At 42.6% G+C, this 26,720-nt stretch overlaps 1 protein-coding gene across 10 annotated transcripts in view; it reads right to left on the bottom strand.

Moving 5' to 3' along the window:
- The window catches only part of kalrna (kalirin RhoGEF kinase a), a 980,827-nt gene that overhangs the window by 850,401 nt on the left and 103,706 nt on the right, over positions 1 to 26,720 (bottom strand). Inside the window, exon 1 of one of the 10 annotated variants that reach the window (XM_068035336.1) lies at positions 5,589 to 5,674. The exons of the other annotated variants lie outside the window; for them this stretch is intronic. Within the exon in view, the coding sequence (XP_067891437.1) occupies positions 5,589 to 5,595 (7 nt within the window). The 5' untranslated portion in view covers positions 5,596 to 5,674. Of the gene's footprint in view, positions 1 to 5,588; positions 5,675 to 26,720 lie in introns of those variants that run through there. 10 annotated transcript variants of the gene reach the window in all.

Genomic DNA, 26,720 nt, shown 5'->3' with positions numbered 1-26,720 from the left:
GAGGGATATGCTGGGCCATGAGGTTACAGATTGTGGCTGAATACATTTCTGCTGCTGTTGATGGCCCACAGCACCTCATAGATGCCCAGTTTTGAGCTGCCAGATCTGTTCTGAATCTATCCTACAAGGACTGTGTGGTTATCACTCCTACCAATACCGTCATGGACAGATGCATCTGACACAAGTAGGTTGCTAAGGACGAAGTCAAGCAGGTTTTTCCCTCGTTGATTCTTTTGCAACCTGCCACAGGCCCAGTCTGCCAGATATGTCCTTCAGGACTCAGCCAGTTCAGTCAGTAGTGGTGCTACCGAGCCACTCTTTGGTGATGGACATTGAAGTCCCCCACCCTGAGTACAAATGTGCCATTGTTACCATCACTGCTTCTTCCAAATGGTGTTCAACATGGAGAAATGATTCATCAGCTGAGGGAGGGTGGTCGGTGGCAATTAGCAGGGGGTTTCCTTGCCCATGTTTGACCTGATATCATGAGACTTCATGGGGCCTAGATTCAATGTTGAGGACTCGCAGGACCACTCCCTCCTGTCTGTATATCACGGTGCTGCCACTTCTGATAGTGATGGAGGAGTCTAGGGCATTGCTCTCAGCTATGCTTCTGTGAGTATGACTGGGTCAGGCTGTCGCTTGACTAGTATGTGAGACAGCTCTCCCAATTATGGTACAATTTCCCAGATGTTAATGAGAAGGAATTTGAAGGGTTGAATGTGCTGGGTGTGTCTTGGATGTTTCCGGTGTCTAGCTCGATGCCGGGTTGTCCATCCGATTTTATTCTTTGATTTTTCTGTCGCAGTTTGATACGACTAAGTGGCTTGCTAGGCCATTTCAGAGGGCAGTTACGAGTCAACCACACTGCTATGGGTCTGGAATCACATGTAGGCCAGACCAGGTAAGGACGGCAGATTTCCTTCCCTAAAGGGCATTAGTGAATCAGATGGGTTTTTCTGACAATCCGGTAGGTTCACGGTTATCATTACTGATACTAGCTTTTAATTCCAGATTTTATTAACTATTGAATTTAAATTCCTCCAGCTGCGCCATGGTGGGATCTGAACTCACATTCCGGAGGATTAGTACAGGCCTATGAATTACTAGTCCAGTAACATTACCACAATGCCACCATTTACCACACCCTCATTTAATTCGCTGTTCTTGCCTGCTACAGTATCATAGACATTGAATCAAATTCTCTAAGAAGGTATTAGGAACTATTATTTGAAAAGTAGGCAAAGAATAAGCTTCAGCAATTAAAAGGGCTCATTATATTAGCAGTTTTCAACCTATAAAATGGTACTAAGCATTGCTGGAGTATTTCTGTATAAAAATAAATGTGTAAATTCTCATTCTATTGGTATCATGAATTAAAAGTGCTCTAGTGTCAGCCATTTCTGTAATTCTAGTTATGTTAGAGATATATTGGGGGCTAAATTTGATTGCTGCCAAAAACAAGCACAGGGATTGCAATACGTGATTCCCCGTTCAATGTGATGCAGGCAGCAGGCCAGATTCGTGCTGCCTGCTGATTAACATGATTGCAACATGCAGTGAACACTAACCACATTGGTGACTGGCTGCATGCCTCAGCAGGGGACCCAGAATCGAGAGAGGCGAGCACCACTTAAAGCTAGCCTGGACTACTTAAAGCCAGCCTACCTCTCTTAAAGGGGAGGTGCATTGTGACTGCAGCAGATGCTAGAAGTCATCTACAACTGATTCTGACCTGGGAAAGAGTGAAGAATGCACATCCTGAAAGAGACCAGGCATGAAAATTTCTGGATGCTGCATTGAAGGCCTTGGTGGAGGAGGTGAAAAGAGGTTTCCTGAATCTGAGGCCCTCTAGACACGTGCTCAGATGGCAGTGGGAACAGATAGCCATGGAGGTTAATGCCAGGAATCAAGCCCCGAGGACCCCAAGGCAGTGCTGCAAAAAGTTCAATGACCCCACACAAGTGAGATCAATGAATGCATCTTCAAATGCCATATCCTCCGAACTGCACCACGAGCCTCAGATACTGCTCAATTCACCACTCCCGCATCACTCACCAACAATCTCTATAAATCGGGGCTCATACCTGACATCCATTTTGGTTTGCACCTTCACATACTTCACTGTTGCAAGTCTCACACCCACATCTCAGCTTGCAGGCACTGCCAACCGTTCAACCATGACAGCCCCATTAGCCAAGTGGATTGGACGATGCTGACACTCTTCCCTCTCTCTTGAAGGACAAGTTGGAAGGAGCTAATTGGAGGGGAACAGGCAAGCCTGCATATCCTACCCCCATGGAAGGGATGGTGCTGACCATTATTGGGATGCCCATTGTTGAGCTGTGGCCAGCGGAGATACTGAACCCATCAAAGATGACTGTATCCTCATACATAATCATCCTTCCCACATCTCACCTCTCCCTCATCCCACAATCTCTAATTTACAAGTTGCAGATGGTGTAAGCATGCATCACTTACTTTCCCGCCCTCCCCCTGCCACAACCTTACCCATGTAACTTTCTCCTTTCTGATACCCAAGAGACACAACCTGGTCAGGCAGTAGAGAAACAGCAAGAAGACCGCGATGATGAAGACACACTCCTGTCGCCTGATTTCACACTTGCAGCCAACAGCTCAGATCCAGACAATGTGGGTAATTTAGAGAATAGTGTAGAGATGGAATCTGCACGTGCACGTGGTGAGACATCAGATAAATGGGGCGGCAGGCAGGACAGGGGGCATGAATAACACAGATGACAGCTCAACGGATGGTGAGGTCACATACAGTTTCTGCTGCACAGGACTCAGGTGAGGACTTCAATGGGACAGCCTACAGAAGGTGGCTGATGGGTATGCACAACAAAATGCTTGGTGCATTGGGAAGCCTGCCAGACAGCCTGCGTTCAATATCAAGGAGCAAGGAGGAGGCTGCCATCAACTTGGGCTTTGTGCAGAGCTTGCAACCCATCCATTTAAGCATGGAAGTGCTGCCCAAATTCATCAGCACACTTGTGGACCTAACCATGATGTCTCAGCTTCCATTGCAGCACAGGCAGTTTCCATCAGAAGTTTAGTGCTGCAGTGGAAGCCTAGACTAAAGTCATGCAAGGGCAGCTTGCTACCACACAAGCTCAGACTGTTGCCATCATGGCTATAAATTACACAGTGTGAAAAGGGGGTTTGCAACAGATTACAAGAACTGTTGAGGTGATGCCATGGGAGAGTGGCAGTCACTCCATGGAGCACGACCCTGCTGTCCTCTCTCAGGATGGCAATATTCGTCCTCCAATCACTGCCACACCATTAGCGCCCTTGCTGTTGCCCGTCAGCCAACTGACCCAGACTGCTGCCACCCATGCTGAGACGGTACAGTCCACAGTTGGGCCATCGAGGCCCAGAGCTGCTTGAGGTTGTCCTCCAAAGTCATCTGCAGTCTCACTGGTGAAAGTCAGCAGCCTTCCACCTGCTATGCTGAAGTCACTGGGGTAGCATTGCATAGCAACACTAGGACAAACAAAGGCACACGGAAGACAGGCACTGAGGGAATACACAAGGGTGATTAGCTGACATTTGTATATAACATGGAATGGTTTGATTTATAAATTTGGTTTGGAATATTTGTTGTGTGCTTTTGTTTTTGCATTCTGACCAAGTGGATGTTGTGATGGTCAGTGACATAGGGAAGGTAACGTTTGGGACTGTTGGTGAATGGGGATCTGGAGGCACGGTTACTAGTTTTTCACAGACAGCTCAGGCAGATACGGGTTGTCTAGGTTGCCTGTTCCCTCCCTCTTCCTCTTCATCTTCCTTCTCCTCATCTCGCTGATGCTCCTGAGCTATTCGCCATAAAGCTGATGGCCCCTCATGATGGCGAGGTTCAGCAGCATGCAATAGGCTACAATGAATCATAATATCCACTCTATTTAGTACTGCAGGGCTCCTCCACAGCAGTCCAGGCTGCAGAAGGGTTGTTTCAGCATGCCAATGGTCTGCTCAATTACATTTCATGTGGCAGCATAGCTCTTATTGTATGCATGCTGCTCATGTGTGTGTGTTTGCGCACCAGAGTTATCAACAATATGGTCAGCAGATAGCCCTTGTTGCCCAGTAGCTACTCTTTGGTTTGACGTTGTGGCTCAAATGCAGATGAAAAAGCAGACTGAAGGCATCATAACTGCTGCCAGGATATCGGGCACTGATCTGCATATTGGTCACATACCAGCTGGGCACTGAGGGAGTGGAATCCCTTTTGGTTGAAGTACAGGGTAGACTTGGCATGCGACACCTGCACAGTGATGTGCATGCTGTCAATGGAGCCTGAACCATGGGGAAGCTTGCAATCCTAGCAAAGTTGTGTGCTTGATCCACCTGCTTCTCTCTGGCAAGCTTTAATGAAATGTCGTTAGCTCTCAATGAATAGAGCACCTCAGTGTATGCTACTGTGGATGTCAAACTGCGAGGTGTTGCAAATATCTTCAGCTCCACCCTGAAAAGAGCCAGATGCATAAAAGTTCATGGTCATAGTCACCTTCACAGCTACTGCCAATGTGGTCCTTGCTCTGAGGTTGCAGTGTGGCTGCAGCAGGTGGCAGATTTCAGTGAAGAGGCCCTTGTGGAAATGCAGACATATCACACACTGCTCCTTGCTGAGATTCAGTTAGGAGAATAACTCTCCATACATGCTGGATGGTTATGGCCTCTTGCTGAGATCCCTTCTCCCAATTCTCTTCCTCCATCTTCCAGCAGGATGCCACACCATTCCCTGTAGACTTGTGCAACTTGAAACAATAATATTTTCAATTGATCTAGCCACATCTTTTTGTCTTTTTCATGGAGGGAATTCCAGATTTCCACCAACTATGTTTGAAGTGTTTTCTGGCATCGCTTATGAATGGTCTAGCTCTAAGTTTAAGGTAGAACCCCCTTATTCTGGACTGCCCTACCAGAGGGAGTAGCTGCTGTCGATCAACTCCTTTAATCATCTTAAACATCTCCTCAATTACATCGCCCTTAATAATCTGTACTCAAATGGTTAGGACCTCTAAAATAAAAAGGACTAAAAAGAACTGAGATATCTATTACTAATCTAACATTACTAATCTAACAACTTATTTGAAACACATTGTGGTATTGAAATTAGTGTGGTGCTTTAACAGAAAACGTTACTCTTTCAAGAAACATTCCCGATGGGAGCCAAAAAAAAGTCGATTGTACATCAGCAACAATGTTCCCTCTTAGCTGTACGCTTGGCCGGCCACACAACAGCTGGGAAGGCCTTGTTCTATGTTGAATACCACACATGTGCGGCTGCAGTCACACAAAAAAATTCAAAAGTACTGCGCATTGAAAAAACTGGCCACACAGAACAACAAAATTTTACAGGGAACGTTGATCAGCAATAACAGTTATAGATTTTCAGACTGATAGATAAGTCAGAAAACAATGCCATGCAAGTCTTCCAATCGTATGGTTAAACCCAACAAATCTAATACAAAATATTACAATTAGTGGAAAGAAACCCTACATACATCTTTTACAAGATTAAGGAAATCTTCTGACATGAAAAAGTCTGGAGATTCACTCACCTTTCATTCATAATACAAGTCGCTCCCAGTGCACAGAAAATTCTGACAAAGAACAACTGTTTAGTTGGTTCCGATATTCAGGTTACACTAACAGTCTCCATTTAGCAGACAAAACCCCTCAAACTGTTTACTTTCAAAACCTGTATCAAAATGATCAATAGCTACATCGCAAATGATTTAACAGATGCAAGTTGTTATCTTGTAAAAATGTGCCCTCTGTTAATATAATCATATCTTTCATACCTCCCTTGCAATTAAAGGATTAATTCCAAAACCAAAGGTCAGAATTCCAACAACACTAGATATGTTGGTACACTGCCATCAGTCTTTTTTGCTATCAACCACATTTTCCCCATGGCAACCAACTGGAATTCCTTACACATAAAATGCAAAACACATCAAATTTTCTGATACATTGCAAGTAGGTTAAAAAACAGGAGCAGTCATTGTTCAAGCATGAGACCAGGAAAGTCTATTTCATCCAATTTCCTACTCATTGCAAGTGGCAGTTCGAGCAAGTTTTCACATATTTATTGTATTTAGTACAGCTTGAATTTTAGGTAGCTCTCAATTGATGTTGAAAGACTATCAAACAATACCATTTGCAGATCAGTTATATAAGGCTGTATCGTTTAGTCCATTCTGCAAACAGCAACTATCAAGCAAGCCAATGGGACGAAAAGCACCTGGACTAAATAATCCTCAATAATTGTAGCTTTTAGAGTATTAGAGCAGGATTTCAATAGTGAAGAGAAAATTACAATAAGGTTAAAATTGCTTCTTTTAGTGCAGGAACCCGGCAACTAAAAAAATAGGTTTGTTCATCATACTAATACTACAGCATTGGATTTAGTGTCAGAAACTTTCAGAAAATGATTCTTTTACAGCTATTGTATGAATGATGATGTCTATATTTTGAAAGCTGTATAGGGTGTTCTGCACTTAAATAGTTAATTTGCTTCAGCTTCACAGAAGCCCTTGAATCATTTAATACACAAGCACATATGGTGAAGTGATAATGGATTTTGGTGCTACAGCTGCTGTTCACAATAAAGACACATTATTCATGCAGACCTAAAAATCAGGTACCTTTCCCTCAACCTCCTCTGTTTTCAACAACTAATGATACTAGATAATAAACAAGACACTTCAACGACATCTAAAACATTCCAAAATATTTGAGGCAAAAAACAATCTCACATTATTGTTGTTATTTATAACGAATGACATTTAGAAAAAAAAACACCATTTGTACCTTGAAACGTTTTTGCCATTTTGTCATGTTACTAATAGGAATCTTTCTTCTGTGGTCAGGTGTTATAGCACTGCTGAGCAGCTGACTGAGAAATGTACAAATAGGATTACACTGTGATGACTAACACCCATGAATTATTTTAAAATTCAAATGTTGCAGTATATATTTCATATATTACTTCCGTGGTGTGGAAATTTCTGAAATCAATGCAACTCCCAGACTTTAAAAAAAGATTGCGTGGAATTTAGTGCTTTTATAGATAAACTAAGTGCAGAAAACTAGTCTTTTTAACTAAGATAAGTTAATTCATTCAAAACTCTTTATGCAGTTACATGAACCACACATTTTAGGCAAAATTCCTGACATAAGCAGATCTTCACCAAAGTCCTAATTTGTTCCTGATCTAGTAAATGCTGACATTGTCATTTTTTTCTCCTGGTCACTTTAGTGTTTTTTCTTAAATCCTAGCATATTGAAGATAACAGAACAGCAGAGTGTAGTAAAGGGAAAAATATGGTTCCACCTACCAGGACCACTGCAACTCCGGTCACTTTAAAACTGGGCAGAGCAGATGAGAAAAGGAGATTGGCAGAATAATGGAGTGCTTGGAGGATTGATTTATTAATCATTGTTAAAATGTTAACAGTCTTTAAAAGTTCGGATTTCATTTTTGAATTACAAATTGAATAAATAATCTTGATTTAGACCAAAATATGGCTTCCTTTTTAAAGGAGCCATAACATTACTTAAATAAAAACAAAAAATACTTGTAAGAGCAGGTCACAAGGCATCTGTGGAAAGAGAAACAGTTAATTTTTCAGGTCTGTGACTTTTACTCAGAACTGGAAAGCGTTATATATGTAACAGGTTTTAAGTCAATAGAGTGACAGAGAAAAGGGGGACAGAGAAAGACCAAAACGGAAAGGTCTGTGATAGGGAAGAGGGCAGGAATAATTAAATAACAAAAGGAATGATGGTGCAAGACAAAAGAAGGTGATAATGAGACGAATACAGAAAAATCAGATGGGTCCAGAGCAGGTATAAGTGGTTGCAGAAGAATGGCAGAGGAGGAGGAAAGCATAGAAAATCTGGCAAAATGGAGAGGGTTACTATTACCCGGGGCTGTGGCAGAACAAAGGCAGGTAGATCCCAGGAATGCAGGCTACCCCACCAGCTGTGTACCAATGTAGGATCCCCACCCTACAGGCTCCATTTGCTCCACTCCCAGTGTCTCCAGTGCAACCATTCTCCATTACCAGAACTGGCTGTCCGCATGAAAATACGAAAGGTGGTTAAGATTTAAAATTGTTAAACTCAATGTTAAGGCCAGAAGGCTGTAAATTGCCTGGAAGACAGATGAGGTGCTGTTCCTTGAGTTGCACTGAGCTTCAATGGAACAGTGTAGAAGGTCGAGGACAGAGAAATCAGAGTGGGAGTGGGATGTAGTATTAAAGTGGCAAGGGACCGGAAGCTCAAAGAACAAAGAACAAAGAACAGTACAGCACAGGAACAAGCCATTCGACCCTCCAAGCCTGCACCGATCTTGATGCCTGCTGAAACTAACACCTTCTGCACTTCCGGGGCCCATATCCCTCTCTTCCCTTCCTATTCATATATTTGTCAAGATGTCTCTTAAACGTCGCTATCATATCTGCTTCCACCACCTCCCCTGGCAGCAAGTTCCAGGCACTCAACACCCTCTGTGTAAAAAACTTGCCTCGCACATCCCCTCTAAACTTTGCCCCTCGCACCTTAAACCTATGTCCCCTAGTAACTGACTCTTCCACCCTGGGAAAAAGCTTCTGACTATCCACTCTGTCCATGCCGCTCATAACTTTGTAAACCTCTATCATGTCGCCCCTCCACCTCTGTCGTTCCAGTGAAAACAATCCGAGTTTTTCCAACCTCTCCTCATAGCTAATGCCCTCCAGACCAGGCAACATCCTGGTAAACCTCCTCTGTACCCTCTCCAAAGCCTCCACGTCCTTCTGGTAGTGTGGCGACCAGAATTGCACGCAATATTCTAAGTGTGGCCTAACTAAGGTTCTGTACAGCTGCAACATGACTTGCCAATTTTTATACTCTATGCCCCGACCGATGAAGGCAAGCACGCCGTATGCCTTCTTGACTACCTTAACCACCTGCGTTGCCACTTTCAGTGACCTGTGGACCTGTATGCCCAGATCTCTGTCAATACTCCTAAGGGTTCTGCCATTTACTGTATACCTCCCACCTGCATTAGATCTTCCAAAATGCATTACCTCACATTTGTCCGGATTAACTCCATCTGCCATTTCTCCGCCCAAGTCTCCAACCGATCTATTTCCTGCTGTATCCTCTGACAATCCTCATCATTATCCACAACTCCACCAACCTTTGTGTCATCCACAAACTTACTAATCAGACCAGCTACATTTTCCTCCAAATCATTTATATATACTACAAACAGCAAAGGTCCCAGCACTGGTCCCTGCGGAACACCACTAGTCACATCCCTCCATTCAGAAAAACACCCATCCACTGTTACCCTCTGTCTTCTGTGACTGAGCCAGTTCTGTATCCATCTTGCCAGCTCACCTCTGATCCCGTGTGACTTCACCTTTTGCACCAGTCTGCCATGCGGGACCTTGTCGAAGGCTTTACTAAAGTCCATATAGACTACATCCACCGCCCTTCCCTCATCAATCATCTTCGTCACTTCCTCAAAAAACTCAATCAAATTAGTAAGACACCACCTCCTCTTCACAAAACCATGCTGCCTCTCGCTAATAAGTTCGTTTGTTTCCAAATGGGAGTAAATCCTGTCCCGAAGAATCCTCTCTAATAGTTTCCCTACCACTGACGTAAGGCTCACCGGCCTATAATTTCCTGGATTATCCTTACCACCCTTCTTAAACAAAGGAACAACATTGGCTATTCTCCAGTCCTCTGGGACCTCACCTGTAGCCAATGAGGATGCAAAGATCAGGATCATGCTTGCGGATTAAACAGAAGTGAACAGAAGCAAGTGATCACCCAATCTTCTTTTGGTCTCCACAATGTGGAGGAGATCACATCAGAACAGCAAATACAGTTTAATACAAATTGGAAGAAGTAAAAGTAAATTGCTGTTTCACCTAGAAGTAGTGTTTTGGGACCTGGACGGTGAGAAAGGAGGAGGTGAATGGGCAGGTGTACCATGGGAAGAGTGGACCAAAGTGTCATGGAGGGAATGAATCACACTGGAGGTGGCAGAAATGGCAGAGGATAATCTGTTGAATGCGGAGGCTAGTGGGATGGGAGAAGAGGACAAGGGGGACCCTATTATGGTTCTGAAAGGGTGTAAGTGCAGGGCCCTGATAACCATAGTGGAGGGGAGTTCTTGGCCAAGGAAAAAGGAAGAGATATCTGAAGCACTGGTGTGGAAGGTGGCATCGTCAGAACAGATGAGACAGAAAAACTGGGAGAATGGAATAGGCTTTTTACAGGAAGTGAGGTATGAGGAAGTGTAAGGAAGTTGGCTGTAGAAGTTGGTGAATTTGTAGTGGTCGCCTGTCTCAGAAATGGAGAGGTCAAGGAAGAGAAAGGAAGAGCTGGAATATCCCTTTATTCCCTCTTCCGTCAAGCAACGATTTTACTTAGTATTAAATGCTGGCATGGCCTTTGCTTTAATCACTAACCAGCTAACTCTGGTAGTGTATTCCATAGTCTCATAACCTTCTGTATAAAAATGAATACTCTGCTCTCTGTTCTAAATTTCTTACATTTAATCTTATATCTATTTCCCCCGTTCTAGACTTGTCAAGCACTAGAAATATTGTATTCCTATCTATTCTGCCCCATACCATCACAGGTTTATCAAATCACCCCTTTACCTCCTCTGCTTTAACAAAAACAATCCCACAACCTTTACAACATCGAAAATATGTAACTTTTACTGTCACAAAATAGTTCGAGATAATATTTCTCTTGATAGTTAATATTGATTTTGGAACACAGACTTCTTAATCAATGTAAAGTCCATATGAAATCAAAAGGTTTTTCTTTTCAAGCAATCATATGATCTGCCAAGGGGAATATCAAGGACCCAAGCTGTGCATGAATCATGCCTTGTGCATAGAGGAACAAATCGTGAAAGAGCAGTAAATATGCTCTTTATGCTCAGGAGCTCCTGTGTGTCAGTAAAATGAAGTCACTAGGGAGAGGTGCAGAAGTCAGGTCATTGATTTCTCTGATCAAAAATGGATTTTTATGTTCTCAGTTAATGTAATGAAAGAAATTAGTATAAGCTAGAAACATAATTGCCCAGATCTTGCGCTCAATGGTGAATGAACGGTGCCAACTGTTCATTACACTTACACTTGCCCATTGACTTTCTATGTGCCTTTACACTGCAACTTGTGATAATTAGAAGCCAATTTCAGTGCGACATTCTCTACAGGGGATCTGGGACCTTTGTGAAGTGGGTAAGCAACTGTGCGTCCCTTTACTCAATCAGATTGAAGAATTCTTACTGAGACGCGAAGGCGAAATCTTAACAGAACAGACCTGCTTGTAGTAGGGGCACTGGTAGTGAATAAGGAACCCGTTTGTAATTTGAGTGCCCTTTTCATTTAGCCACTGCATTAACATTCCACTTCTGAGTTTCCTGACCAAACAGAGAGGGTGGGCGGAATGATGCACCGCATCTGTAAAAGGATGGATTTCTAGTTATAGGGACACTGGTAGGAGTCAGAATTGCTGAACTGTACATTGCTGAAGTCTCAGGAATCAACAACAGGAATGGAAAGGAGACGTGGAAAGGCTGCATTTCTGATTCTTGCCTGGAGGTCCTGCTCTGAGATCTAAGGACTGAAATGAGGTCATGTTTGCCAAGGACGGGAGGAAGTGATCAGCTTCTCAAAGCATGCAGGCATGGATAGAGGTGGCCAAGGAAGTGAGCAGCAGGAGTGTGGTCCCTCAAACCTGGAGACAGTGTCCCAAGAGGTTCAAGGATTGCAGGAGGGCAGGAAAGGTGAGTGGCATAACATTTTCAGGTGCGAAGACCCACACTATGAATTTCCCAGCATTCTCCTGCACAGCTTTCCTCAGACCAACACACATTACAACTCCACTCGTTCCTCCCTGTCCAGGCACCTCCTCACATCCCTATCTGAATAGCCAACACTCAGACTCACCTTCATCTTTGTGCCATCTCACACCCATGCCTTACAGTCACCCTCCATAAATGTTATCCTTCCCTCCTCTCCACACAATGCATTTCTCTCATTCACAACTCTGCTTTCTCTCCTTGCAGCAGAAGAGAGGGCAGAACACCAGGGAGAAGTAGAGAACGGGGTGGAGGGGCCTCCAGTGAAAGTCACCTTGATGACCACTGGCAATGTCACCTGGTCCACTGGGAAGGAGATCTTGTTCCAGAAGGCTGCAGATGTCAGCAATGACCTGCCATGAGAACTTGAGCCTCCTGATGCTCAGACAAGTCGAGAGAGCTGATCCTCTGTCTATGCCTGTGTTGGGAATCTCGCCTCTTTTGAGCTGGATCTCTTCCATCCACTCTGTCCTGTGCAGCAGCATGTGGCTGAGGAAAAGGCAGCTACTGCTGCTCCTGGTGTTGCTCCTGATGCTGTAGCTCTTGGCGTTTCTGGTCCTTTTGTTCCTCATCAGAGGTCCAAGGTAGAACAGCATAAGCTGCTCCATGTTGCAGTGACGGCTGACAGCAGGGAAAGGTAAATCAAGCTGAAAGACTTACAAGAAATTGGAAATCACCTGTAAAGCACCAAGAACACACTCTCAGAAGAAGTGCGATGAGCACCAGCCTCTCACCATGGTAGGGCTGCAGCTACTGAAACAAAAACAGAAAATGCTGGAAATACTCAACAGGTCAGGTAGCATCTGTGGAGACAGAAACAGAGTTAACGTTTCAGGTCTGTGACCTGTGACATGTAGCTACTTAGTTTCACTCTTTGAAGGCTTCTTATTTCCAACCCGATGCCAATTTTCAGCAGTTTAACACCCACCCCCCACCCCCCACCCCCGCCATTCCACCTTCAGCTGAACCCACCTCACCTCCCCTTGGCAGTTAAAATTCTGCCCACAGAGTCTGAATCAGGAAGTGTAAGTTAGAATATTTAATTGAATGTTAAATCGTGTAAAGCAAGCAAAATAAAGGGAAAGATGGGATTAAGAGAGCGATAGAGTCATTTACAAGAAAGAAGGAAGCCATTCAGCCCATCGAGTCCATGCTAGCTCTCCACAGAGCTATCCAGTTAGTCCCACTTCCCTGTTATTTTCTTCAAGTGGTCTTCCAATTTCCTTTTAAAATCATCGATCGTCTCCACTTTGACTACCTTTGTGGGCAGTGAGTTCCAGGTCATTACAACCTGCCGTGTAAAAAAGTTTTCCTCACATTCCCTGAGTATCTCTTGCCCAAAACCTTCAATGTGTGTCCCCTAGTCCTTGTACCATTAGTAAATGAGAACAGTTTTTCCTTGTCTAACATATCTATGCCGGTCATAATCTTGTACATTTCTATTAAATGTCCCCTCAATCTCCTTTGCTCTAGGGAGAACAACCCTAGCTTTTCCAACTTAACCTTGTAACTAAAATCCCCTATCCCTAGAACCATGCTGGTAAATTTCCTCTGTACTCGCTCAAGGACCCTCACATCCTTCCTAAAGTGTGGTGACCAGAACTGGCCACAGTACCCCAGCTGGGGCCTAACCAGAGCTTTATAAAGGTTCAGCATAACTTCCCTGCTTTTGTAATCAATGCCTCTATTTATGAAGCCCAAGATCCCATATGCTTTGCTGACCACTCTCTCTAAGATCGATGTACATGCACCCCCAGGTCCCTTTGTTGCTGCACACTCTTTAGAACTGTGCCATTAAGTATATATTGCCTCTCCCTATCCCTTCTGCCAAAATACATCACCTCACACTTGTCAGTATTAAATTCCATCGCCATCTGTCTGCCCATTCTGCTAGCCTATCTCTGTCCTGTTGCAGGCGGTTCATATCATCCTCACTGTTTGTCACACCTCCAAGTTCGGCACCATTGGCAAATTTTGAAATTCTACTCTGTATTCCAAGATCAAAGTCATTTATATATAGCAAAAAAAAGCAGTGGTACCAGGACTGACCCTTGGGGAACACCACTGTCTACTATCCTCCAGTCTGAAAAACAACCATTTACCACAACTTGCTGTTTTCTGCCCTTAACCAATATTTTTTTTATCCATTTGGACAATGACCCTGCTATTCCATGAGCCTGAATTTTGTGTGATACTTTATCCAATGCTTTCTCAAAAGAGACTGGAAGCATAAGTTATAAAAGTTATTTCATTTTTAATGTTTGAAAATCCCAACCAATAATTATAATCTGAAGGAATGAGCCTCCACACTTCTAAAAGTAATTTGTCAGTGTCAGAGAGATTTTTTGGCAGTAGTTAAGACTTATCATGCCATTAAGAATTCACTTACACTTGAATAGATAAGCCCTAACTCTTCCTGCCACATTTAATGGGTATCTCGTGGATAAGTGCTGCAACTTCATGCTATTCATGTGTTTTAATCCTGAGTCTCTCGGCGATGTACCTGTATAGCAAAGCCTCTGGAGAAGCAGGGTAACTTGGATACAACTTCCTGGTTTTCACATTTAACTACGCTTGTGTGGGCTCTGGAAGTTGTTGTCCGATTTACTCCTTCATAAAGGTAAGCGCTGATAGCCTCACTGTTAATCTTACTGCAAAATCTGGGCCGTAGTTAATGTGAAATGAAAGTCAAAGAAACTAGCATTGCAGAAGTAAATGTTAACTTGGGAAATAGGGATTGATAAAATTGGTCAACTTCAATTATCTTTAATTACAGTGCATCTATTTAACTTAGACCTTTGGGACAGAGTCAATGGGCCTGTTGAGCTTACTCCAGTAATTTAGAAAAATTGTTTCTCAGAATATGGGCGACACTTGGCAAGACACTATTTATTGCCCATCCCTAGTTGTTCTGAGGGCATTAATAGTCAACTGCATTGTGTGAGACTGTAGGCCAGACTGGGTAGGGGCTGCAGGTACCTTCCTGAAGGACATGAGTGACCAGTTAAGTTTTTATGACAATCTGGCAACTTTTACAGTAATATTGTTTGGCACCAGCTCACAAAGATGACCAGATTTGTGAATCAATTTCCCAATTTGCTATGGTAGGATTAAGAACTGGTTACTAGTCCAGTACCATAATGACTAAATTACTGTGCCACAAATGAATATTGTACTCATCACAGTTCATCGATTTTAAAAATAATTTTCTTTTTACTGGAAAACATGTAATACAATTCAAAGAACTTTCATTAGATGAGCTGTACAAAATAATGTACTATAATATTTTCCCCTTTTAGTTGAAAATATTCTGGTAGCTTTAGGTTGGAGCTAGAATGGCAGAAGCACAGGCCGGACTTTTAAGGAAAGCGGACGGGAGCTGGCCACTGATGTATAAGTCGGTGGCAAACCCGCTTCCGCCTCGCCTGGGGATCCGTTCCACATTTTACGGGTTCCCAAGCTTTAATTGTTCAGAGGCGAGACCTCCACCCGCTTGAGGGAGGAAGTCCCGCTTCATTGAGCTGCCAGCGGTGACCACTGCTGGGACTGCAGCCCAGCATGAAGAGAAACATAGAAACATAGAAAATAGGAGCAGGAGTAGGCCATTCGGCCTTTCGAGCCTGCTCCGCCATTCATTATAATCATGACAGATCATCCAACTCAGTAGCCTGTTCCCGCTTTCGCCCCATACCCTTTGATCCCTTTAGACCCAAGAACTATATCTATCTCCTTCTTGAAAACATACAATGTTTTGGTCTCAACTGCTTTCTGTGGTAGCGAATTCCACGGGCTCACCACTCTCTGGGTGAAGAAATTTGTCCTCATCTCAGTCCTGAAAGGTTTACCCTGTATCCTTAGACTATGACCCCTGGTTCTGGGCTCCCCCACCATGCTTGCATCTACCCTGTCAAGTCCTGTTAGAATTTTATAGGTTTCTATGAGATCCCCACTCACTCTTCTGAACTCCAGCGAATATAATCCGAACCGACTCAATCTCTCCTCATACGTCAGTCCTGCCATCCCAGGAATCCGTCTGGTAAACCTTTGCTAGACTCCCTCTATAGCAAGAACATCCTTCCAGGTGTGGCCTCACCAAGGCCCTGTATAATTGCAGCAAGACATCCCTGCTCCTGTACTCGAATCCTCTCGCTATGAAGGTCAACATACCATTTGTCTTTTTTACCCTCTGTTGCACCTGCATGCTTACCTTCAGCGACTGGTGTACGAGAACACCCAGGTCTCGCTGCATATTCCCCTCTCTCAGTTTATAGCCATTCAGATAATAATCTGCCTTTCTGTTTTTGCTACCAAAGTGGATAACCTCACATTTATCCACATTATACTGCATCTGCCATGCATTAGCCCACTCACTCAACTTGTCCAAATCACCCTGAATTCTCTCTGCATCCTCTTCACAACCCACCCTCCCACCCAGTTTTGTGTCTTCTGCAAATTTGGAGATATTACATTTAATTCCCTCATCTAAATCATTAATCTATATTGTGACTAGCTGGGGTCCTAGCACCGATCCCTGCAGTACCCCACTCGTCACTGCCTGCCATTCGGAAAAAGACCCATTTATCCCTACTCTTTGTTTCCTGTCCGCCAACCAACTTTCTATCCATCGCAATACACTACCCCCAATCCCATGCGCTTTAACTTTACATGCTAATCTCTTATGTGGGACTTTGTCGAAAGCCTTCTGAAAGTCCAAATAAACCACATCCACTGGCTCCCCCTCATCAACTCTGCTAGTTACATCCTCAAAGAATTCCATTAGATTTGTCAAGCATGATTTCCCTTTTGTAAATCCATGCTGACTCTGCCCGATTCTACCACTGTTCTCTAAGTGCTCTGCTATAAATTCTTTAATAATGGACTCCAGAATTTTCCCCACTACCGATGTCAGGCTGACTGGTCTATAATTCCCTGCTTTCTCTCTATCTCCTTTTTTAAATAGTGGGGTTACATTAGCTACCCTCCAATCTGTAGGAACTGTTCCAGAGTCTTTAGAATTTTGGAAGATGACCACCAATGCATCCACTATTTCTAGGGCCACTTCCTTAAGTACTCTGGGATGCATACCATCAGGCCCTGGGGATTTATCGGCCTTCAATCCCATCAATTTCCCCAACACCATTTCTCTACTAATACTGATTTCTTTCAATTCCTCTCTCTCACTAGGCCCTGTGTTCCCCAACATTTCTGGTATGAGAAGGTGCCTGGGAGCCGGGAGGAAAAGTAGATTTTGGTAGGTTTTGGTTGCCTCGCCAGGGGTAATCGGTCGGGCCCCGATGAGGCAAGGTTGGTCGGTTGAGGGGGGAGGGGGGTGCGTGTTGGATGCTGGGGGTGGTTGGGGTAATGGGGGCGGCCCTCTGTCAGACACCCTGTGCCTGATGATCAGAGACACCCCCCCGGGATGATCGGCAGCCACCTGGTTTCTCCAGGTGGCTTTTCCCAGCTCCAGGACGCCCGTTTGCCACGCGGATTAAGTGGCCACTTAAGCCTTGATTGGCCTGGGGCAGGCGGGCGAGCTGTTTTTTCCCCCCCACCCCCACCCTACACAAAGGGTGGTGGAGGCAGGAGTGGGTCAGGAAAGCTTCCCAGAGCCTCCCACTCCATTTTAAGCCACCCCCCGCCACTATCCCTCTCATTGGGGTGGTGTAAAATTCCAGCCACTGTGTTTTTCTGGCAAGAGAAAGGTGACATGGGTCACTTCACATTCACCTCCAGCAGCATTGTTCCAAAACATACTATTCTGAGAATAGCTTTCTCCACTGCTTTAGTCCAATACACAGTTAATAGATAATAACTTGCAGGTTTTTCTATAAATGTACAGTAGTGCAGAGGTCTCTTCCAGTAGTTTATGAATTTAAAATATACTGTTCGCTTCAGGAATTTTTTGCTGTGTAATGAATCCTAAAGGAGCTACAAACGCACTCCAGACAGCAGCTGCATTTTGACCCCTTACCACTACCCACAGCTCACTGTTGATAATAAAAAATATTTTTTTACAAATGTTCCATCAGGGATCATTTTTGGCACCAGCCTTATCCAGCTACAGATGTGCTTGTCACCTAGATGTACAACTGACTCAACTAGACAATTTAGACAGTGTAGACTTTTTGGACATTGTTCTAGAATTTCAGCTAATATAGCTGCATTAAAACTTGGTGTGTTCAAAGTAAAGCAGAAATTATAGGATTCCATGGCCTTGATACTTATGGGACAGTGAAGAGGGATCAGGGGAGCATTGTTGTAGGGGAGAAAACTCAGAAATGTCAGGTACATGGAGGTCCGGCTGAATTTAATAACAGGACCTCATTATTATTTTTAACTCAGTTTCCCACCCGATGGTTGTCTTGCAGGAAAGCCAGTAGTAGAAAGCTGCAGCCAGGAACCGGCCATCTGGAGGGAGAGGGGACCAGGAAATATTGTGGAGTTGGTAGTGGTAGGAGGGAAAATCGAACTAGCAATCAGGAGATTAAGAGAGAGCGAGTACCAGCAGAGACCTAGAGGAGTTGCGGTCAGCTGATCGCAGCAGAAGAGTTGCTTGAGGGGCAGGGGAAGCACTTCTGCTCCTCCTAGCCCACAAGCTGTGCTATAAAAGGCACGTACCTGATGTATCTGTAAGCTCCTACCTTCCTTTAATTGCTGGGTTTCCCGAGCCCTGATAAACACAGATGGCCAGGATCAAGTTTGAATGGTTGCCAAAATCTGAGGAATGGAATCTCATCAACACATTCTTATCAGAAACTTGCCTCTCCAGTGTGGGTTACTCAGATGGCTCCAAACCTGCCATGGTTAAAATGGATGTGGACACGTTTGTGCAGAGTTGGCACTCATTTCACTCACTTTGATCCTCTTCCAAGCAAGAAAATGATACTGGAATGTAAGAAGCAAGAGAAGATGCACCGAAAATGGAAAAGAGTAAGCACAATTTTCGTGTGCATGCTGCAAAATGGCTACAGCTGGTAGAATTAGACAATAGACTACAGGCAAAATGGAATGTCTGTATTTATCAAAATGATTGTATGTGAAGCAAGAAGAGGAGCAGGAACAAGCGGCATGACTGATTTTGGTGGGACAACGTCTTGGTACTACAGATATATGAAAAGGCACGGGCGAAGAATGTGTTCTAGAACTAGGATAGCACAGAAGATGCTGGCCAAATACGAAGCAAAGATATCTGAATTTTACAGGTTCATGATTAATGCAAGGAAAATAGTGTTTTGAACTTGGACAGATGGGTAATACGAACAAAGTTCCCCTAACCTTTGTAGTTCCATCGAACAAGACTGTGGACACTAAAGGTGCTAAAACAAAGCCAATAAAAAGATCTGGCCACAAGAAGACCCACTATACTGTCGTTTTGGCATCTTGTTTTGACTGCAAAAAACTGCTGCTGTTACTGATCTTTAGGGGAAAAACTGCACCAAAGGTTGAAATTCCACATGGAATTCTTGTTCATCCAAAGGGATGGATGAATGAAGAAGGGATGAAATTGTGGCTGGAGAAAATGTGATAGAAGCGTCCAGTATTAAACTCCAGAAAGCTTGTTATGGAATGATAATGCTGAAGCCTTTCTTTACTCAGTTTCACATTTATTGTGCAGAATAAAAGGATTACAAACATGTAGCTCCTCACTCAAACCCTTCACCTGTCTCAGTAAGTGTCTGCTTAGAAGTGCTCAAGTAAGACTGCAATTAACACCCTCCACCTACATATAATCAAACAATTGATACACAATTAACAGATTTCCTTCTTTTTATAATATAACATGGATTAACATGTTCAAATATCATTTCAAAATAAATTCCATATGATGTACAAATTATCAACATGCTCAAAGAACATTTCAAAATAAATTCCATATTGGGTACAAAGTATTACATTGAGAGATGCCTCTCTAGCAATTTCTTTGTACTAGCAATTTTTTTTGCCAAAGAATCGGATAACTTATGACTTGCACCTACCCATTTAAGTTTGGAGATTTCCTTTCTCTACAGCATTTGTTTCAATCCAGCAAGGTCGATAGGTAGTCTTTCCTTACTGACACTTTTTGGAGAGTGTACATTGTCCCACAAAGAACGAATATCCACATAACATTCAATGGGTATCCTTTCTTCAGTATGTTCCTTGTTTAAAATTTCACCCAAAACATTTGACAAATAGAATCCCATATCCACAGCCTCCACAAGACCCAGTGTTTCTGCAGCTAAAGTGCTTTTAACAACCTGTTTTAATTTCATAGCCTCCCAAGCTAAAGGTCAATATTTCCCATTTTCACCCATCAGAAATATTATGAAATCAGCTGCACTCGAATACCCATCAGCAAGATTAGCATGTGAAGCATCACTAAAAATTATTAGCTTCATGTTCTTTGGGTCACCTAAGGATGGGAACTTCAGTACCCCTTTCTCCAGATTTAAGTTTTTTAATGTTTTATTTGCCCTTAAAACATTCTTAACTTTTGGGTGTTTCATCATTGTGCTTAACTCCAGCACATCAAACCTAGCATCAGGCCTAGTCTGAGAGCACAACCAGTTTAATTGACCAATCTCTGAAAAGTATCATCCTGTAGAAATGTGGCTTTTGACAATGGAGCTACAATCCCATGAATATGTTGACAAAAGAGCTAAAAAGATTTTCAAGATTACTTTTCCAGCTGTAGGAGAGTCCACTCTAACATCGGTATCACCCAGTGGCTCTTCAAAACCCCTGGCAACTCGCCTCGCTTTAGCCTTATACGTTCCATTGGGAAGGACTTTTTCAGTACAAATCCATCTATGTGACAAGGCTGGTTGTCCCCAATCTGGTACCTCAGAATAAACACCAAACTCTCTCCAACACTCTAATTCCTTACATTTTCTTCTTATTAGTTTATCCTCAAGTTTATTGGCGGCCACTAAAACTTCACAGTGATGAGGACTTCTGCTTCTAATTTGTTCCGGGACTGCTCTCTAGCCTTCATTTCATTGTGAAATCTGCTCACACTACGGCCTCTATTAGCACTTTGAAGTCTTTTGGGACTATTGCTGGAAGATTTCCATCGCACATTATCGGAGGAACTTTCTCTAGTATGTGATCACTTCCTTACGCAAGAATCATTTCCAGACCCACTATTAGAACTTGCACTGCGCTTTCTTACCCTCCACTCTTTCACCCCATTCTGTCAGTCTATGGACCTTGCTTCTTGGCCATCATCTTGAACATTTAACCAATATGTAAACTTGCCAGTAGATTTTCCTGCACATCCCACAACTGTTGCATCCCTCCATCTATTAGACCCCTCTGGAATATATGTCATCTGAGTACCTACTCTGTCCTTTGGATGTGATAGCTCTTTTTTGAGCGTCATGATCACTCACGTTACTATCCAACCCTTGATCTACCTCATTCTGCTCACCAGGACCTTCATCACAAAACACATGAGTATTTGAGGTACAAGATGCATCATTTCCCTCTATCAACTGTTCAGATTCTGAGATTTTGTAATCAACCCCAATCAATCACGAGGAATGAACCTTAACAGTTTGATTTCCATGCTTGATAACTATTGTCTTACCATCACAACCGATTACCTTACCAGGGCCCTTCCATTCCCTCTCTTTTATAATAGACCAAATCTCCTGAATTAAATTCTGCCTAAGATGGCCTTGTACAATATCTTAGAGCCCTCCAAATTTTCTCAGAGACCTCTGCCTTGATGAAAGCCTATCTCCCTGCATGTAAAGCATTCAAATATGTAGAAAAAATTGAACTAATTGTAGTACCTTCTAGAGCAGGAGGACTGTCACACAGTACAAAAGGCAATTTGGGATTCTGCCCATAGACCAATTGATATCTATATCTATATAACTATATCCTCCAGTCACCTGAAGCAAATTCTTCACATGAACCACCCATGCCTGGGCAGTTGTCAACTTGCAGTTTGGCTGGTCAACTAAGATTTTATGCAACATTTCATTAACCACTGTGTGATTCCTTTCACAGAGCCTATTGCTGAAAGGACTTTCAGCTGCAGTATTCATAACCATAATGTTCATGTTTTCACACATGTTTCTGAACTCGTCATTGGCAAATTCCCCTCCATTATCAGTCAGAAACTTAACTGGTGCCCCAAGTCCAGACCCTATCCATTACTTCATAATTTTGTCTATAATCACCCTTTTGTCCTTCCTATTGTAGAAAGATTAAACCTAGTTGTTAAGTCTATAAAATGTAGAATGAAAATATTCTTGTCTTTGCCCCACACCTTTAAATCCATGGCAACTGGCTCATTAAAGCCACGTGACAATAGGACATGATAGTGGCCTCCGATACTTTTTATTGATTTCACACTTTTCATTAATCTCTTCTATTATCCTCATATACTCTTCATCAATTACACCTGCATCCTTTAGCAGGGTTTTTAATCTCTCACAAGAAGGTTTTTATCTCTGATTCTTAACACTTGATGCCATTAATACTTCTCTAACACTCTGATTAGAAAATTCAGGTTTTGTTAAGGGTATACAATAATGTCCTGACTGGGTAAACTGCAAATTCAGTGACTTTCTAAAAACAATTGCCTTATAATGCTTCATATCAAGTCTCATTTGTGCCTTTTTCATTGAAGGCTTACACAACAGTAAAGGTATCTCACTAGAGACTACATCAGTACTGAAAAAGTGGCTTACTCCAGCTGTTTTACATGGAATTACTACTCTCTTCAGTGACTTCAATGTGTTGTCATTACCAAACCTAAAGCTGGTAGTACTTTTATGCTCCTTAACCTTGTCTCAATCCTCACTACTACTATCCAATGCAGCATCGTTGAACGAATCCACAACTAACACATTCATCACAGGACTAAAACTCCTTGTGACCAGTGCAATTAGTTTGATTCATCAGTATCTTCCTCTTCTGCCTCAGAATGCTCTGCATCGTGTGTTATTTTGAGGACTCTGCCCCTCCGCTTAGGACAGTTCATTGCATAATGATACTTTGAGTCACATCTGAAGCACCTATTAACTGTTCCTTATGCATTCCTGGGATTCATTTGTCTATGATTACTGTTCCAATTCTGTCTTCCACTGTAATATTCAGACCTGCTAAAGGTGCTTTCATCTTCATTCCTCTTGTCTTTAACTCTTCCATTGTACTTATGCCTGCTTCCAGTATCTGGGCCATTTCGAAAACAAGTAATCATTAAGTCCTCCATTCTTGTGTCACCGCAGAATGCCCTATTTGTTCTACCAGGGCTGCAGGAAATGACTTTCCCCAGGAATTTCTTAAAGGCAGCAGACATTTGATCCAACAGGTTTGTCTTTGTCCAAGAACCGAATGCCAGTTAGAACGAGGAGCCTGTCCATATGCAACACCTGAGCACAATCTAGCAATTTAAATGTTAGCACTGAACCAGGGATCTCCAAATTAAATTTCCTCAATATTCTACATAGTCTGTTAAAGTCCATGATATAGTCCTCTATTGAATAACCATCTGTTTTCCGAAATCTATTAAAGTCTGACCATGCCTCATACACATTTAATAGGTCATCTTTTTTGTAAATTTCATCCAAGAATTCTAACAGAAGATCCAACCCTTCATCAGTATCCAACTGACAAGCATCCAGTTCACAAAACGCTTTACTTCTGATTTTACTTTTGGTAGGAAGTGACAACGCCAAGGCATTTTGAAGTTACACACAAACTATTTCTAAAACATTACTAGACTGCAAACTTGGCATCTTGTGGAGGCTGGGCCTTTATTTTGTTTCCTCTTTGGTAACTTGTGTCCACATATCCACTTCATTCTTCCACTGGTCATATGGTTCAGATTCAGAACATTGGAGGGTAATCATGCCCTGACAATTTACACTTGGTTTCTGCCATATTTTCCACAATAGCCCATGAGATTTTAGTTTTCTATGTAAAAAACAATTCCTAGTTTCCAACCTTCAGCTTTAGACAACCATCTACTGCTACCATGTTAAACTACAGAAAGCTAGTTATGGAAGGAAAATGGTGGAGCCTATCTTTACTCAGTTTCACATTTATTGCACAGAGTAAAAGGATTACAAATATGTAGCTCCTCACTCAAACCCTTCACCAGTCTCCATAAGTGTCTGCTTATAAATGCTCAAGTAAGACCCCAATTAACAGATTAACATCCAGGTGGACTTATAAAAACACCAGCCCCTTTAGTGAGTGACCAGTTCAGGGCACATACAACTGAGGCCACGAAAAGGAGAGTTGCAAAATTGAAGACACAGCTATCTGATTCCAGGCCATTACTAGCCATTTACAGCCCCTGGATGTTTCGATAAACAGGACATTTAAAGCATTCATATGTGAGGAGTGGACCGGATGGATGGAAGCTCCAAGACATGACTTGACACCAACAGGGCGATGAAGGGGCCCACCATTTCACAGGTGTGCAAGTGGGTGAGAAATTCATGACAATTAGTGAAATACGAGACAACTGTGAAGTCACTCAAGAAATGCAATATCAGCAATGCCCTAGATGGCAGTGACGATGACATACTATTTGAAGAAAGTGATAGTTCACATAACACCAGTGATAATGAGTGTGATAGCAGTGATTAGGAATTTTTCTGCTTCTACAATTACTAAGACTTGATGCTACATTGCTGTTTTTGTTCTGTAATGGTAAACTTTAATATTTTATACCTTTATACACTGACATTTGTTTTCCTGAATATTTCTTTCTCAAATCCTGGTGCGTCTTATGGTCCAATGCATCTTATAGTCTGGCAAATATGGTATTAAATAGCTACATAAAAGAACCTATTTCGAAGCAGCCAATATGAATTTCAGAAAGGAAGATTGTGCTTGACAAACCTGATAGAGTTCTTTGAGGAGGTGTCTGATATGGTTTTCAGAGAGTTGCATGGCTGTGGAATACACAACTAGAGGTAGTGTCTAAAGCAACGACTATATCAGCATTTAAGAATAGCTTGGATAGGTGGATGAGGAAAAGGGAATTTCAGAACATATGATAAGGATGGGTACATTAGGATTACTGCTCACCTGCGGGATAAACACCAGCATAGAAGGGATCGGCTGAATAGCCCGTTTCCATGTTGTAAATGCTATGTAATTACATGGTTAACATAGTTACCCACGTCTTCCCTCTCCTAACCCCTTCTCCCTTCACCTTCAAATAAAGTACCAATCTTTCCATCTCGTATTCATCAGAACATGACAACAGATGAGACCCCTTTGTTGCTATATGGCAATGCCGCTGAAGATCGCCTGATTGAATAAGTAAGCAAGCGCTAAATGTATTTCCTTCATGTATGACTACCTGACGCTAACCTTCATGAATAAGCAAGCACAATATAACTTCAGATTCTCTTTTCGTAGAGCAAAGTCCAAAATGAATATAAGCTGACGATTTTTCTTAATGCATTGCTTTATGTGCCTTTTAGTTTCCTATTCTAGTGCTTCTCCTAAGTGCAACCCAGGGGTCAGTGCCACAAGAGCTGGTTGGTTGCTTGTATAAAAGGGTCATGGAAAAAAGTTTCCCTCCTGCCACGGGAGCAAGATGCCACTGCCGGCTGCATGTCTCAGACTTGTTCAGAGCATCCTGATGTTGTCTCCTACATGTCACTAACATGATGTTCTGAGGGAGAAGGCTGGAGGCCTGCTACTTGCCTCTATATCCACGAAAACCTCCATTACTTAGCATTCTCACTGCATAAAAGGCAACTGCACCATAATCATTTTAGTCATTATGCATGGGAGCAATTTGCTAATGGAAAATATTTATTTATAATTATATGCTAAGTTTTTTCAGTTTCCAGGGCAGAAAACCAGCTACTGGTTTTGTTAATTCATTTATGTAGTCACTCTAAATCATAAATCTCAGTGTCATAATTGTAGATCGGAGTGATCTAGATGGCTTGTTTACAGCTTTAGAATTCTAAGAGTCAGGTTTTACTCCTAAACACTGCTAAAGGGATCCATGGTGGATTGTCTTGGCAGCAGACAGGCTTTCTAGTAACCATTTTGTTAGCAACTCACAGACTGACAAGACAGGTGGCTCAAAGTTCCTTTATACAGCAGGTCCTGCACAAGATGACCATTGATGAGAAGGGTGCTGGATTATAGCCTGAGTAGTTTTAATCAGGCAGTGCCAGAAAAGCCTTGTCCACTGTCAGCCACAACATACCCAAACAAATGGGCTCAAAGCTTTACTCTATAATGATGTTGAGCTTGGGATCAATATCACTAAATTTATTTGAAACAGTATCCAGAGCCTATAATCTACCAGAAAACCTACTTACGTATAAAAGAAACAGCAAAAAAGGTGTCAAAAAGATCAAAAATATCTGCAGAATTCTGTGAGTGAAAGGATTTAAAAATTGTGGAGAAAAATATTTTGGTCTCATTTGATCTTAGCCTACCATTCTGCACGAATTAATTTTAATTATAAATATAATTCACGGCATTTATGCTAATACTTTACAGACTGCGTAGTCTACTCAAAGCAGCTTTTCTCAACATAAGCAGCGTATTCATACAAGAAGGAAATGTCTGGAAACCGAACACTTTTTGTTTATACTGATTTTTCTTCCAGTTAAAATATAAGCTACTGCTTCCGTGTGCTCAACTGGTCAAGGGAATGGGTAGCTGAGCTGAACAGATCAGGAAATTCCCAGCTTACATCACTGTTTGTGTTGAGTTAGCTGATTGCAGCTGAGGGGATAATAGGGATGTTACAAATACCCTTTGCATCCCAGGGCTAATGAAAACACAATCCAGCAGGGTTCCTACTTCTTGCTATCCAGAAACTTTTGCT

The sequence above is a fragment of the Heterodontus francisci genome, chromosome 7 (genome assembly GCF_036365525.1).
Source record: "Heterodontus francisci isolate sHetFra1 chromosome 7, sHetFra1.hap1, whole genome shotgun sequence".
Classification (NCBI taxonomy): Eukaryota; Metazoa; Chordata; class Chondrichthyes; order Heterodontiformes; family Heterodontidae; genus Heterodontus; species Heterodontus francisci.
This window is presented reverse-complemented; position numbering and strand designations above follow the sequence as displayed.